General features: G+C 43.4%; 1 protein-coding gene across 5 annotated transcripts in view; it reads left to right on the top strand.

Moving 5' to 3' along the window:
- Window positions 1-15864, top strand: part of LOC147030326 (integrin beta-1-like) — a 74370-nt gene that overhangs the window by 36794 nt on the left and 21712 nt on the right. For 4 of the 5 annotated variants that reach the window (XM_085874256.1, XM_085874258.1, XM_085874257.1 and 1 more), the window contains exons 7-16: window positions 1908-2066; window positions 2438-2533; window positions 2749-2838; window positions 9010-9150; window positions 9449-9651; window positions 9781-10022; window positions 13852-14074; window positions 14472-14671; window positions 15000-15166; window positions 15717-15802. In XM_085874256.1, the coding sequence (XP_085730382.1) occupies window positions 1908-2066; window positions 2438-2533; window positions 2749-2838; window positions 9010-9150; window positions 9449-9651; window positions 9781-10022; window positions 13852-14074; window positions 14472-14671; window positions 15000-15166; window positions 15717-15794 (1599 nt within the window). In that variant the 3' untranslated portion in view covers window positions 15795-15802. The remainder of the gene's footprint in view (window positions 1-1907; window positions 2067-2437; window positions 2534-2748; window positions 2839-9009; window positions 9151-9448; window positions 9652-9780; window positions 10023-13851; window positions 14075-14471; window positions 14672-14999; window positions 15167-15716; window positions 15803-15864) is intronic. The other variant, XM_085874255.1, reaches the window with a different exon arrangement.

The raw sequence follows: 15864 nt of genomic DNA, 5'->3' as shown, positions 1-15864 counted from the left end.
CACGCAGTAGCCAGTTCCTCTTGCCTTTCGGGGCGGGCTTCTCTCACGAAGCCGATCACAGACTCCACACAGCCGTCCCAAGATTGACAAAGCAGCCAGTTCCTTTTGCCTTTTGGGGCGGGCCTTACGGACCGCCTCCGGGGACCCGTGATTGGTCCATCGCGCGAGACTGCAGCGGCTCTCCGCCAATGGGTTGCCGGCACGTCTCGTTGACTGACTCTGTCAGAGCACTGGGTGGGGGCTGGTTTGGAGGGGGGAAGGAAGAAGAAGCGCCTCTTGGTACACCACCACGGTATGAACACTGGACAGCCTGCTACACCTCCCGACACTCATGTAACGTCCGATTACCAAACAACCTGGCTAAACATGCATTTAAGGGGGGATCTGGGCTAATCCTATATTTAATAACACACGAAGGGCCATTTCCGCAACACCCCGATGTCACCAGACCCGAGAAGCACCACACCTGCGTTACACAACATAACTACCGAGCGGAGTGGTGCCTTGACTCGACCACATGCGTAGCTGTGCACCACACACTTTTATTGCACCTCAAGGTTTCGTTTGAGGCCTTCGATTCGCACATATCCAAGAGGACAGGTCTCCCCAAGGCCGGGAAGAGCTTTCAAATATAGTATGCATGCATCTCACAAAAACATCAACAGGGAGCGGTTCATTTTCCCCCAGATTTAAAAAAAAGTTCATTTCTCCCCAGATTTCTCCCAATTTCATTCAGAACACCTCGAGGGATATCTAAAAATGAAAACACACATCGAATAGACATCCACGTAACAGACATTACATACAACCCCAAGGGGACAGGTCCAAAAGTGACACATCTATTTCATTAATTTAAAATGCATTTATTTGTCTAAAAACCTCTAATTTTCTTAAACTATGTCAGCAACAGTCAAAAATGAAATCACAAAAAAGACATCACAAGAATAAATAGTGGTATAGGCCAAAAGGGGTTCGCTTTGTGATGTCTCAAAGCCTGGGAAATTTATATTCACAATAATATAATCACAACCTGAGGGCTGGCAGGATGGCCTAGAGGTACACACACTCGCCTCAGCTGTCGAGTCTGGGTTTGATTCATGACCCAACTATAAACTATCATCCTGGAGTTTCACAGGCAGAACGATTCATCAATGTGTGTGCCATCCATCGGATGGACGTTAAACTGACGTTCTGTCTGCCGGCATTCATTGGTGGACGTTAAAGATCCCATGGTGTCCTTCGCAAAGAGAAGGTGAGCCATCGCTGGAACCATGGCCAAATTCCAAATTTCCGCCGAAACTAATAGAATGTCAGGTCTGGCTAGCCGGTTCCTGAAGACTTGGGACAAAGCTTCCCCCGAACCGACCCCACAATGTGGGATAATAGTGGAAGAAGAAGAAGAAGAAGAAGAAGAAGAAGAAGAAGAAGAAGAAGAAGAAGAAGAAGAAGAAGAGGAAGAAGAACAAGAAGAAGAAGAAGAAGAAGAAGAAGAAGAAGAAGAAGAAGAAGAAGAAGAAGAAGAAGAAGAAGAAGAAGAAGAAGAAGAAGAAGAAGAAGAAGAAGAACAACAACAACAACATCATGAGACCCTACAAACACTCCAGTTACCTTATTCTTCTCAGGAAATACTAGTCTCTGCAAATATCAACATGCGCATCCAATCACGTAACCACAGCACCGACAATTTGATTTTGAAGCCCCTCCCTGAACGGACAGACTGACTGGTGAATAATATGTATGTATATATATATATATATATATATATATATATATATATATATATATATATATATATATATATATATATATATATATATCAATAATGGATTACATATCAGGCACACGCAATTTCCTGAAATAATGTAGGTACGACATCCGTTGTCCCCTTCACATGTCCATTCCCATAGGATAAAATTGGCTGGCGCAACAACACCCGACTGCTCGTGTTCTCAACGGATGCGGGCTTCCACTTTGCTGGGGATGGCAAGTTGGGTGGCATTGTTTTGCCAAATGATGGACATTGCCATTTGAGTTCAGATGGTATGTACAGTGCGAGTAACCACTTGGTGAGTATCATAACTTTTCATGAAGCATTGAGCTGAGGTTAAACGACATATCTAGACACGATCTAGCCAAGGATTGATGAGGAAACAAGGTGTAAACCATGTAGTTGAGGTTAGATGATACAAGAGCAGGGTGAGGTGAAGAGATCAGTGCCTGAAGGTTCTCCACATGCAGTTAAACCTGATTGCGGTCTTTAAATCAAGAACCTAACAGCCTAATAGAACAACCATCTGAGATCCTTTATGCATTGAAATCAACTGCTGGAAAACACATGCAATGAATTGCTATTTCGTCGCTCCCTGGGTAGATGCCTAATGGGAGCTTCGGGTTGATTTAACAAGATCCTGTTATAGCTGTTTATGTTACCTTTCAGGATTATCCATCTGTGGCTCAGCTTGTACAGAAACTGGGAGAAAACAACATTCAGCCAATTTTTGCCGTCACTGAGGAGTTCCATAGTGTGTACAAGGTAACGACCTCTGGGTTACCGTTTCCTCGAGGAATTGGTTTGCTTCCACCAGCTGCCCCACGCAGTTCAGTAAATTGTGGAAATGCCTGAGAGTTTTAAAAAGTTAAAAAAATTCCTTCTGTGGGGCTTCCTAAAAGAAATGGTAATTTGATTTCATGTACATTACACGCTAAGAGATTATCTAATATGTTGTCCAATGCTGTTCGTGTTTACAGGAGCTCAGCAGGTTGATTCCAAAATCGGCTGTTGGCATGCTTTCGGCAAACTCGAGCAACGTCATCCAGCTCATCATCAATGCTTACAATGTACTGGATCTACACCCCTCCTAGCTACCTGTACAGCATGTACCATCACACCTTAATGAGAGGCCCTTGTGCTACCTCGAGGAATCTGTTTGGGACACCCCACAGCCATAGTTCATCCCTTTACACCAAAATCTGTAATAGGCCTGAATCGTGAACCACAATGAATGTCAACAATATGAAATGGTTTCAATTTGACCCAATACTTATTTGGAGCTCGTTTGTACCTGATTTGCTCAAATTAAGTGACCTCATGAGGTTGTGTGTACCAGATTGTGAGTGCCAGTTGTTGGGTGTGCCAGTTGTGTGTACCTTCACAGCGTGGAGAAACCATCCCTTCTGAGAATCCCAGTTCGCATCAGGTTCTTTTGTCCGTTTTGAGATGATGAGTTGTTCATGGTGGCCTACAGTGATGCAGATGTCCTATTTCCATTTTGTCATTACAAATGATTCGCTCGTATTTTACAGCAGACTGGATGAAATTGATATGTTGCATGTCTCGGATGGGCGATCAAAGTTATTATGAAACGAGCAATATGTCTCCCCACTTCGGGGCCTTGGCACGACAGCACAAAACCATTGCTCAAGTCACATTCCCCGCAAAGGCGAGTACGCACTCTTTTAAAGCGACCTCATTGCTGTCAAAGCATTTGCACGTTTTCAGCAAAACTGGAATCACATTAATCAGGCAGATTACTTTAAGTTGCTCCCTTTAACTATACTTGGAAAAAAAAAAAATGAAGTCAACTTTCAACATTAGACTTGATGAGTAAGAGTGTCCACCAGAAGTCATTGAGGTAGGCCAAGAAATGTGGGTTACTGAACCATCCAACAGACAGGCTTGAAGCATCTCAAAATAATGAAGATGTGTTTTGCTTCTAAAACCTTACGGATGGTGCAGGAAGGTCTTTGGTGAATGAAGACCGAAGGGGTGATACTTAGTTTGAGCAGACCTGGAATGAGCTTGCTAAAAATGAGTGGCGGGTCAAAATGAAACCATTTAATATCATTCATGTTCATATTTACCTCCGCTACCCAAGGTGGACGGAGGTTATGTTTTCACCCATGATGCCTCTCTGTTTACCTGTGAGTATGATATCTCAAAAAAGTTATGGATGTATTCAGGCGAAACTTGGTGGACATTTTGGGTGAGTGACCACGACGAATTGATTTGATTTTGATGAAAATCCGGATCCGGATCAGAATTTTAAAACTGATTCTTCATCATTGAGAGATAGTGCCAAAAAACGATATATAGCACAATATCTCAAAAAGTTGTGGATGGATTATTACAAAACGAGGTGGATGAGTTGGTTAGGTGATGAGAACAAGCCAATTCGATTTTGGTTCAGGTCCGGATCCAGATCCAGCCTATTAATGGGATACAAAATGTAAACTGTTCAGCCTGGCGGAGGTATGCGCTCTTCCGAGTGTTGTTCCCGTGATCCATGTTTTCGGCACATTGTGGCTTTTGTTGTAAGGGGACATGAATGTGGTATGAACCTCATATAGTTTGTCATTTAAAAAAAAAAGTATTGTATAATGCATATGGGCTGGTCGGATAGCCTGGAGGTATGCACACTTGCCTCTGATCTGTATAGCCTGGTAGTCCAGTAAACCAACGACTTTTTTTCGGCAAAGATTGGAAAAAAATAGGGGAGAGATGAAACTTGGTGGGAATCTTCTTTGGACCTTATAGAATGTCATACTAAAAGTCCCCGCATGTCACATGTGAGCTAACGTCACTAAACCGGAAATGACGTCATTACCGTAAAATGCACTTTTAAAGACTTTTTCATACTTAATCTAATTGTTCTCGGTCACAAACACTTGCAGTAAATCTCACAGGATCAACAAAGGTATCAGTTTTCGGCAGAAGGCATCACTGCTTATTGTTTACATGCTTAGTTTTCTCTTTCGCACCCCCTTGGTCGATGTTGAGGCTGAAGGTTCATCCGAATAAACATCCGAACTAGCGAGATCGTCCTCTTGTAAACCTGTGTCATCTTCATCATATTCATCGTCAGAACTATTGGGAGACTGAACAAGCTCACTGGATTCTTCACATTGGACCTCACGGCTTGGCTCATCGTCCACTTCATCAGTGTCTGTTTTATTAGAATTGCTGCAACCACCACTGCGACACTGACCACATAGCGGTGAACACTGAATGCCAGCTTTCCTGCATCCGCATCGTCGCTCACATTCAGTCTTGCAGTTGCATGAAATCAAATTTAAAAGAGTGTCTGGGGCTGGATGCTTGCGCTTAAGAGTTGGATACAGCTGTCCATCGACTAAATCCCAACCCCATTCTGTCGGTGGTATATCACAACCTAACCATTGTTGTACCTGATGATAAACACGCATGGAATGTTCTTTTGCTGCTAAAGACGTAGTTGGTAGGGACACGAGCTGGAGTTTGGTATGAATTGGACACTTTGCAACTGCTTTCATAAAACAGTGATATCTGTGCTTGTTCAGGGAAGATGTTCTCGGAGCTCCATAAAGCGCGAGTAGGAACTCTTCTCCAGCAGATGTAACGGAGCATTCTGATGATGAGGGGTTATTGAAGACTTCCACGCACATACTTAGATCTGGACGCTTCAGTCGTAGTTTGAATGCTTTCTTCTTCCCTTGTCTATAGAGAGCCGAAGTGGTATCGCAACCAGTCATCGCATGCAGAAAAAACAGATTGTGGGAGAATCCCTCTGGGAGACGACGCTGGACACGTCTGATATCAAATACCTTGTAAGGGGTTGTTCCGCTCCTGGGTTTAAAGAAGCAGATGCAATTGTCTGGTTGAGAAAGTCGAGTCAGCAAAATTAGTAAATCGCTATCTGTGCCTACAACTACTACGTCCTGATCATGTGACAGTTCTATTGCAGTGCGAACAATCATCGTATCGGCATCTGCCTCCGCATTTGTTACTCGTATCCCCGCTTGTTCCAGCTATACTTTCAAACCCTCAATTAGCCTGGTCTTGTTCCTTCCATTTGTCAAGAATCGATCTTGTCGAATGGTAATAGGCATGTCATCAGTGAACAATATCTCTGCGGATTCGACCCTTTTAGCTCTTCGATTGTGTTCAACGGTCTTTGTACATAGGATACGTACGCGCTGTACACGTCGCTGTATGTCCCATGTTGTGGCCATACCACCCGTCGCAGTAGATAACCTCCATCTACAACGCACATGCTATCCTTGGGATAAGTTTGTTCACTTGCGGCGTATGATTCTATCACACGGTATAGGACGGCCTTCTCTGTCTTTCTCATGGATATGTCATCGAACAATGACAAGGGGCGAGGGGCTAACTCATATTCTAGGCATGAAGCGAAGTCCTCATCTGATTTTATCACGCAGATAATCCTGTTGAACAGTTGCATAGTATTCACGGGTATGATTTCGTCGCGCACTTTCACGGAGTTGCCGACGGTTGCCAATGGAAGGACCCTATCTTTCCGATGTAACTGAACATCACCGAAAGTCTTGCCCGTTAATTTCTTCATTGCTTCTGTACCAATCTCAACTGCGGAATCACAGTTGATGCTATCGTTGCCTACAACACCGGAACCTATTGACATCAATTCATGACTTTGTGGCAAAGGTGAATGGACTGTAAGCCACGCAAAGAGTTTTTCTACATCCTGGTTATCCCGAAATTGGCGAGATTTCCTAAGTTCAACATGTTCCTCAGAAGTAGTGAAACTGACACCACAGAACTCTTCAAAACGATGATTTAGCTCTGTACAGCCAGGCATACCGAGCACCCACCGGTTCAAAACACTGTCAGTCATGCCTCGGCCACGTGTCAGGCCTCCAGACGTTTTTATTGCGCGCATCAAAGCTTGTTCTATTGTCATGTCAGTCCAGACTCCCGCCCACATTTTATCACTACGTCGGATTGTGAAGTTACCCATGGATGAAAACTTCTGGAACTCTGCTGGTGTCATCTTGGCATCCAACTTGAACATTTGCTGAAGATACAAGTGAGCATATTTTGCATAAGCCAAGTGTCCGGCTGCATGGAAATGTGAAATCATTCCGCGAATCATTTCGAGATGCAATTGCCAATCACCACATCGCTCGGCACGTACAAATTCGCGCATCAGTGTTACCTGATTGAAATACTGAACCCAAAGTTTGGCTGTTCGGCTAGTATTCGCGGCCTCCAGCTTTCTCCAGCTTTTCAATGACCATGTTCAAAACAGTACTCTTGGTGATGTCTTCCAGAGGTTGGTATTCATTTGTGACAGTTTCATGAAGGGAACCAAGTTGTGCACAAGAGTCCTCGTCGATTTCAATTTCACTCAAGAAAACGACCGCTAATGCTGCCTGGGTGAGGTAATGCGCGCGCAATGCCCAAGCATATGCATGACCTGTCAACATCTTATCAACTGAGTCAGTTGCGTAAATAAGTGACCACAAATCTTTGAGTCCACTTCCACTCATTATGTATCCAACAGCGCCCATGAATGACATGAGTAGATGGAATCTACCTCGTCTTACCACAGGTATTACGTGGTTTTATAAAGGTACGACGTCACTTCCGGTGTAGCGACGTTAGCTCACACGTGACACTCGGGGACTTTTAGTATGTTGTTTCTGATAATCACATGAAGGTACTTGCCAAGTTTCATTTCTCCACTATTTTTTTCCAATCAAAAGTCGTTGGTTTACTGGACTATGGCTTTGAATCCCGACCTAGCTTTAAACTGCCACCCTGGTGTTTCGCAGGTAGGGCGATACGTCGATGTGTGTACCATCCAGAGATACCAAAGTGGATTTTCCAAAATGTACAACACCAAATTGTTGGAAACAGGGAACTTCTCATTGGTCTGGTTGGATCCCAAAACTACATGGGGAACTTGTATGCCAAAATAGGTATTGCAATCGTGCTGAATGAAGATTTATATTAGAATTATGTGTTTAAATTGCAATTACATTGGTACCCAGATGGAGTGGCACAGGTATATTGGCAGGATTTTAAGGTATCTTGTGTGTGGATGGGTGATGATTTCTGGGGTTGGTGGTTGGTGCAGTGCACACATGATAGGGCGAATGTCCTCTTCCTGCACCAAAGTTCGTTGCATATCCTCGTAAGAACTCTTCTAACTGGTGAAGGCTAGTGTGGATCTATGCTGGCAGACAGATAGAACGATGGATGAAATCAACAGGACATTGAGTAATGCTAACCGCCGTGGGAAGCGAGGAGAAGCTGACACTTTGGGTTAGCCCTCCATCGGAGCAACAAGGACCATTCTTCGTTCACAGTTTTTGATCCTACTTCTACTTTCTTCCCAATGGCTGTTGGCGTACGTCAATCAACATCCTGTTGATTTCGTCGATTATTGTAACAGTAGATATAAGTCTGCCTCCACTTTCATATTCAACTAGAGGGGGAGCACTCGGTAGAGTGCAAAACCTCCGCCGCCAATACTGCTAGGTCACTCAAGTGAACCTGATATCCTATTCATTCAATTTGACGTCAACAGTGCTTACAGAGTTATAGTTTGCAACTTTCCCTTTTACTTTTAACTTTTACATACTCAATTCATTCGTTATAACTAGATTCCTTGACACAGAAATTGATTTTACGTGGGTATATCCACCTGAAGTTCCAAAATCAGCCGCAATTATAATTTTGGCATGTTTTTTGTTGGAAATCACTTATAACATGTAGAAATGCAACAAAAAAAAAAAATCGAAATTTTGTTGAAAAAAAAGTTGCAAAATTTCTTTTCTCGAACAATTTTTTTTGGGGGAGGGGGGTTGGAAATCACTTAAAACATGTAGAAATGCAAAAAAAAATTAAATTTTTTTTTAAATTGGCCACCAGAGCGGCCATATTGGATTTTGGACCAAGTCCAAAATCTAATGGCATGATCCTTGGACCAGACCTAACCCCCCCACCAAATTTCGTCGAAATCCGTCGAGGAGTTTTTCCGTAATACTGTTCACAAACAAACAAACAAACAAATAAACAAACAGAAAGGGGTGAAAACAGTAACCTCCATCCATCTTTGATGGTGGAGGTTAACAAGGATCTCAACCTGAGTGGTGTGATTCTGGGGAGACCATCTTTGCTCCCCAATGACATCTTCAAGACCCTTGCATAGGCAATGTGATGATAAGTAAACGTTTGCCATGATTCCACTCTGACCTGTCTTGCAGGCGCTCTCCTCAGAAGTGATTCTGGAGAACTCCCGTCTGCCGGCTGGGGTGCACTTTCACTACACAGCGTTCTGCAAGCATGGCCATGTACACACAGGCGACAAAGGTCACAGCTGCTCGGACATTCAGATTGGCGACGAAGTAAGCTCGTCCAGAACATTAATGGTTTTACACGTAGAACAGGCAATCGCAATGTGTGAGAGGTGTAATCAACTATATGAAAAAGGTCCTTATACTCACAAGCACAGTGAGTCACCAGTTGCAGCTGCAATAAGAAAGCACAATATTACGCAGAATGCATTGCAAGAGAAAAGGTAATCACGGTACCTGTGGCTAGTTCCTACAAAGTCACTTGGTTTGGTGAGTCTTTGCTGTTTGAACTACAACAGTGACATCGGTCATCGTCCAGGGCATATCCTACCTCCTCCCGTGTATGCAGGTACGGTTTCAGATCGAGGCAATCACCAGTGGCTGTCCCAATGGTGGTAAAGACGCGGTTGTCGAGATCCGTTCTCTTGGATTCCAAGAGCATGTGACAGTGAAACTGCAGTTCATTTGTCAGTGTAAATGCCAGGCAGATGGGCAGCCCAACAGTGATGAGTGTCACCATGGGAACGGCACACTGGAGTGTGGGGCTTGCAGGTAAGACCCTTTGGCAGGGTGATTGTGAGAAATGATCTTCATAGCTGAATTATTTAATGGTGTGCTTAAGTATTTATACTGTAGATGTGCAATGTTAGCAAACTCAGGAACTCGTTTTGTCCTCTGTAGGTGCAACCCTGGTCGTGTTGGCCGCTTGTGTGAGTGTGACAAGAACGAGGTGAGCAGCGAAGATGTTGAGGCCTCCTGTAAGAAGGACAACACCTCCAGTGTGGTGTGCAGTGGCAAAGGAGACTGCATATGTGGAGAATGTTTCTGTCACAAACGAGACAACCCATTAGAAGTGATCTGGGGAAACCTCTGCGAATGCAACAACCTGACATGCGACCATGCCAATGGTCGTATTTGTGGTGGTGCGTAATTTTGTCCAGTGGTGCTAACCTCAACAAACACATCAGAAACCAGAAGGGCACTCGGTAGAGAGCATACATACATCCACCAGGGTGATTAGTTTATGTTTTGTATCCCACATACCTGACCTGCTCACCAAGCTGGATCTGGATTCAGACCTGGAACTAAAATTTAATCGGCTTGTTCTTGTCACCGAACCAACTCATCCACCAAGTTTCGTCCGAATCCGTCGATAACTTTTTGAGATATCCTGCTGTATGTGGTTTTTGGGCCTTATCTCCCAATGCTGAAGAATCACTTTAAAAATGCTCAGATCCAGATTGGTACCTTCACCAAAATCTAATCATTTCTTCCTTGTCACATATCCAAGCTCTCCACAAAATTTCGCCCAAATCCATCCACAACTTTTTGAGATATCTTGTTCACAAACAAACACACACACAGACAGACAGACAGACAGACAGACAGACAGACAGACAGACAGACAGACAGACAGAGGTAAAAACATAACCTCCATCCACCTTCAGAGTTGGAGGTAAATATTGTGTGTCTTTCATTCTGTGTGTGTATGTTCATTATCACAACTTTGGCTCACCGACTGCTTGTACACATAAACCTCGGCTTGTGGATGAGTGAGTGAGGTGACAAAGCAGAGAAGGTTAACATACTGACATTGGTATGGTTTTCAGTCTTTCATGGGCCTACATCTTGTATGGGGGGGGGGACAAACAGGTGGATGGACGAGTAGGAGAGGAGTAGTGAGAGGGATAGGAAGATAGTGAGCTACAAGTAAGAAGGGCCAGAAAATATCAAGGGTAGAGATGGAAGATGACATGACATTCTAGTACCTGGCCAAGTTATATCACTGTTAGAGCAAGTTGATGGAACAACTTGCGAGGTTAGCGTAGACACAAGTTTTGGTGTCACTGAAACGTGGAGTACAATCTATAATCAAACAATCCTTGCCAAGTCAGTCCAATTGTATTATGCTGCGGCGTTACTTGGAGGTGCTGGAGGAAATGTGGGAATTACATCAATGTCTTAACACCTTGGATATACACTGTATTACCAAGACTATTGGGACAGGAAGGAAACATGCAGGTTCAAATTCCCAGCCGTTTATTGGATTTATAATTTGGTGTCACTGCCACTAACACTTTGCACCAAATGCAGTAATATTGCGTCATTCCTCCTTCGCAAGTGTGGGTTCAGTGGTGGATTGTGCTCCAATGACTGGCCCTCAGGTAGCATTGCACAAGCCCCGGAGTGGTTTTGTTCGGGTTATGTCAGGGCTCTGGATTGATCTCTGCAGATTCTCAACATTGTTGTCCTTGAACCAATTCCTGAGAGAGGTAAAGCAAGGTATGTTACCAAGCTGGTAGACCTGAGGGTCCTAAACCAAGTACAGTATTCCATCAAAACCAGATGTTCAGTATTGGCCAAAATGTCATAATAACACACCTTTTGCAAAGTGTCATACTGCTTTGCATTGTGGGAAAAAAATATGTACATGCATGTTGAATGGTTCATTTCAAGTTTAGATGTCCCATCTCAATACTCTTGGTAATACTGCCTACAAAGTTCTCACAACCACTGTAGTTCTGGTTTGCACTATCACAGCTTGAAAAATGGGACCACTGGACCTGTAACTTATCTGGGCCTGAGCCTAATGTTGTAACCCAAATTTGGTGGTATTCTGACTGGTGGGTCTGGAGAAGAAGATTTTTGAAGTATTTTATGCGATTTTCCAAAAAGTTGACGAAGTCGTCTATTTTGACACACTTCCAGTTACGTGATTGGCATAACCTCCGCAATTTAACATCACTACCCTAGCCTAATGTTGTAACCCAAATTTGGTGGTATTCTGACTGGTGAGTCTGGAGAAGAAGATTTTTGAATAACTTTACCAAGTTGGCCATTTTGACCTACTTAAAGTCACATGACCGGAACAAGCTTTGCAATCCCCGTTACCAGCCAGGAGCGGAACGTTGATGCCAAATTTCAGCCGGATCGGCCCAGCGGTTTGGCCGGAGAAGTCGAAATAGAAGATAGAAAGATGGTGTGTGATGACAATACCTCATCTGGAGTTTCAATTCCAGATGAGCTAATAATAAAATATACCGCATTCAGGTATGCCGATTCATAAAAGGGCTCTTAAGCTGTGGGAAAGCGATGTAGGTTTCATCTTTCTTGGCCATATTGCCATAATGTGGACATAACCTATAATAGCCTGTCCCCCACGCAGCAGGAGACAGGGTATTGCAATCGCTTCAGTCTGCGTGTATGTCTGTCTGTCCAGACCACACCTTTTTTGAGTTCTTGTCATGAAATCTTCAACAAACCCTTTTTATGAGAATATATTGAAGACTAATAATTTGATTAAAATGTCAAAGGTAAGTACAAATAGCCCTTATCAGCCCGTCCGCTGCTGCGCTGCACGAGACCGCAGGGTTTTCAGCTTATCTGGAAATGGAATTCTAGATAAGGTTTTGTCATCACACACCATCTTTCTATCTTCTATTTCGACTTCTCCGGCCAAACCGCTGGGCCGATCCGGCTGAAATTTGGCATCAACGTTCCGCTCCTGACTGGTCATGGGGATTGCAAAGCTCGCTCCGGTCCTTGACTTTATGTCAAAATGGCGGTCGTGTAAATTCCTTCAAAAATCTTCTTCTACAGACTCACCAGTCAGAATGCTACCAAATTTGGGTTACAAAATTAGGCTCGGACGCAGATAAGCTACAGGTCCAGTGGTCCTATTTTTTTAATTGCAACAGTGTTTCTTTATTTACCATCTGAGCTTCAGTGTGCATTTCCAGGCCATAACCTTTGTCTTTCACCATCTCAACTTTCGTCATAAAATTTTCAACAAACCTTTATTTATGAGGATATGGGGAACACCAATTCATAAAATTTCGGTAATTTTTATGCCTCCGCTGACGAAGTCGCCGGAGACGTGATGTTTTTGGGTTTTCCGTCCGTATGTACGTCCATCGATGCTCATTTTCTTTCTCTGAACATTTTCTGAATTTTCTGTTTTTGAGGGTCATCCAAGGCTAAATTGCATGGGGGGGGGGAGGGGATGACGTCATCAGTCATGTGGTTCGGCAGCCTTTTTTATTATTATTATTTTTTTTTACATAAAAACATTCAAAAATCTTCTCTGAAATAGCTGAACAGATCGAGGCGAAACTTTACAGGTGTGATTGCCTATCCATGAAGACCAAAAGGTTTTCCACCTATGACACCATATGCCACATGTTTTTGCAGCTACGAGTTTTTGAAGAATGAACCTATTATAATCTTCTTTTCCAGAATAACTTGACAGATCGAGGGGAAACGTCACCCACATGTTCCACAAGCCTTTGGCATACCAGAGTGTTCACAAATAATTAACAGGTATCATGGTCTGGCAGCCATATTGGATGGAACGAAAATCTTAAAAAATATTCTTTCTCCTGAACCGCTTCATCAATCGACATGAAACTTCATCGTTATGATCTTGTGGACATGTGGAATATATGTTTGAAATTTCAACCTGATCGGACGCACGGTCTGGCAGCCAGAATTCTTTAATGATTTGAATCTGGGTTCAGGGATTTAAATCAAGCTTGGTACAAGCATGTATAATGATGTAATAATGTGGGCGGAGGCATATCTGGCAACGTCGAAAAGTACCCTTCTAGTTTTTAGCTGTTGTTCTCAAAGTTTAATTTGAGTACAAAGCAGATGTGGATGGGCTTTGCATTTTGAGATGCTTTCTGGTGTTGATTTTAGATTATTGATGGGATTGTCCCAAAAACAATGTGTTTCTGACTGTACTTGTGCCAGGAAATGGAGTATGCAATTGCAGCCATTGTATCTGCTTCGCTAACTTCTCCGGAAGCGACTGTTCTTGCCCGAGCAGCACGGCCACCTGCGTGGGTCGTGGGGAAGAAATGTGCTCAGGGCGGGGACGATGCAAGTGTGGCAAATGCGTGTGCAGTGAGTCAAAGTATCAAGGTCCTACGTGCGAACACTGCCCTACCTGCCCGGATGCTTGTGAGGAGCACAGGTTTGCCATGACTGATGGATTCTCTCAAACTTCTGTATGCAAGCGGTATATTATATTGATGTCGGTTCATAATTTGGTTGAGAAAAACCTTGCATAAACTAAGGAGGCACCACTTTATATCTGCCTTTGTTGCCACCACTTCCTTATACTCCCATTTGACGAGATCCCTCAACTCCCTGTACATTGTTTCACCTCCAACCTCAACACCCAATATTGTCAATATTCTTAGCTCATATGTACTGTTTGCAACAACCAATGCAGCTCCCTGTATGGAGCCTCCAACGGACAAAGAATGAATTCGTGATCGAGATTGTTTTAACAGAAAAAAAGCATTCAGCTCAGTTTGGAACAAAAGGAAGAAATGAATAGTGCAATACTGTTATTCCTTTGGGCACAGGGACTGTGCGGAGTGCCGAGCCTTTGGGACCGGGCCTCAGAAGGAGTCTTGCTCCACATGTGAGTTTAATGTGACCAAAGTGGAGCAAATTGAAAGGCAGGAGAGCACGTGCAAAGTGAAGGACGAGAATTACTGCTGGTTCTACTTCAACTACACGTATGAGGGTCGAATTCCCCAAGTGTTTGTGCAAAGCAAACGAGGTGGGTGACCGATTAACCAGAAAATGTATTTGTACGGATGTTCACACATGGTTCCACCAATGTTGGTACCAATTTTAGACAGTCTTTAAAGTTTGTGCTGAAATTTAAGGCAAACCATGTGGAAAGTTTGGTTGTTTCCAATCATGTGAAAGCAAAGTCAAAATTCTGATGTTGTTAGATAAGCAGATGGTTGCTGTTAGTGCCCATTCATATATTTCAAGGCAGATGCTCACTTGCCTCTCTTGGTGTGCCATCACACATGCTATCCAAATGACATTTCTTTTAAGTTCCAAACTTTGAGCCACAGCTGATTTGATGGAGTGAGCAGAATGTCCGGAGGAGCCAAATATCCTTGCCATCATCGCCGGAGTTGTTGCTGGTATTGTGTTCATCGGACTGGCGCTGCTACTTATCTGGAAGCTGCTGATGATCCTACATGACCGTCGTGAGTTTGCAAAGTTTGAGAAGGACCGCCTCAATGCCAAATGGGACACGGTGAGAACCGCACCACGCAGTCCTGTGCCCCCTTTACAATGCAGGAGAACTTGCAAAGAATATCGCAAATAAATAATCGGTTTGACACAACTTTTGATAAGAAGGCCTTGCTTCCAATAAATTCAGCAAATTGTGAATCAGTTTCCACTGGATTGATAGTTCTAGGTGGACAAAAGCAGAGGACATTCTAATTCACATGTCGAGTCAAAATGTAAATTGGCTTTCATTATTCTCAGATTCACATCCAAATGTCCAAGGCTCTTTGAACTTTACCATTTATGTCATTAAGGCCACAGCATGGAGGATCTAGAGGATCTCAGGGACTGGGATTAAAGACTTTGGTCCATTAGCGATTCACTTATCAGCATTATTGTACCAGAGTTGCATGAATGGAGGTTTCTTATGAAGTCCTGGATATACATACTCAATATAATGAGCCATGTAAGGAAACAGTTCTTCTTTGTTTGTGTACTTCTTCAGTCATTGCCAACAAACCATTCCTTCCATTGCTTGCTAAATGTTTCCTCGTTTTTTCCCATTCCATGTGCAGCAAGACAATCCAATATACCGGAGTCCAATAAATAGTTTCAAGAATCCTACTTTTGGATCGAAAGCGACACATCTTTGATCTACTCTGTTCGTATCCATCCTTTCTCCTTCATTATCTTTACCACTGCATGCTTTCACTTCCTTTCATA

The sequence above is a fragment of the Eptatretus burgeri genome, chromosome 3 (genome assembly GCF_056783735.1).
Source record: "Eptatretus burgeri isolate ZD-2024b chromosome 3, Ebu_testis_v1, whole genome shotgun sequence".
NCBI classification, from domain to species: Eukaryota; Metazoa; Chordata; class Myxini; order Myxiniformes; family Myxinidae; genus Eptatretus; species Eptatretus burgeri.
The sequence above is the reverse complement of the archived record's forward strand: the minus strand, read 5'-3'. Positions and strand labels throughout refer to the sequence as shown.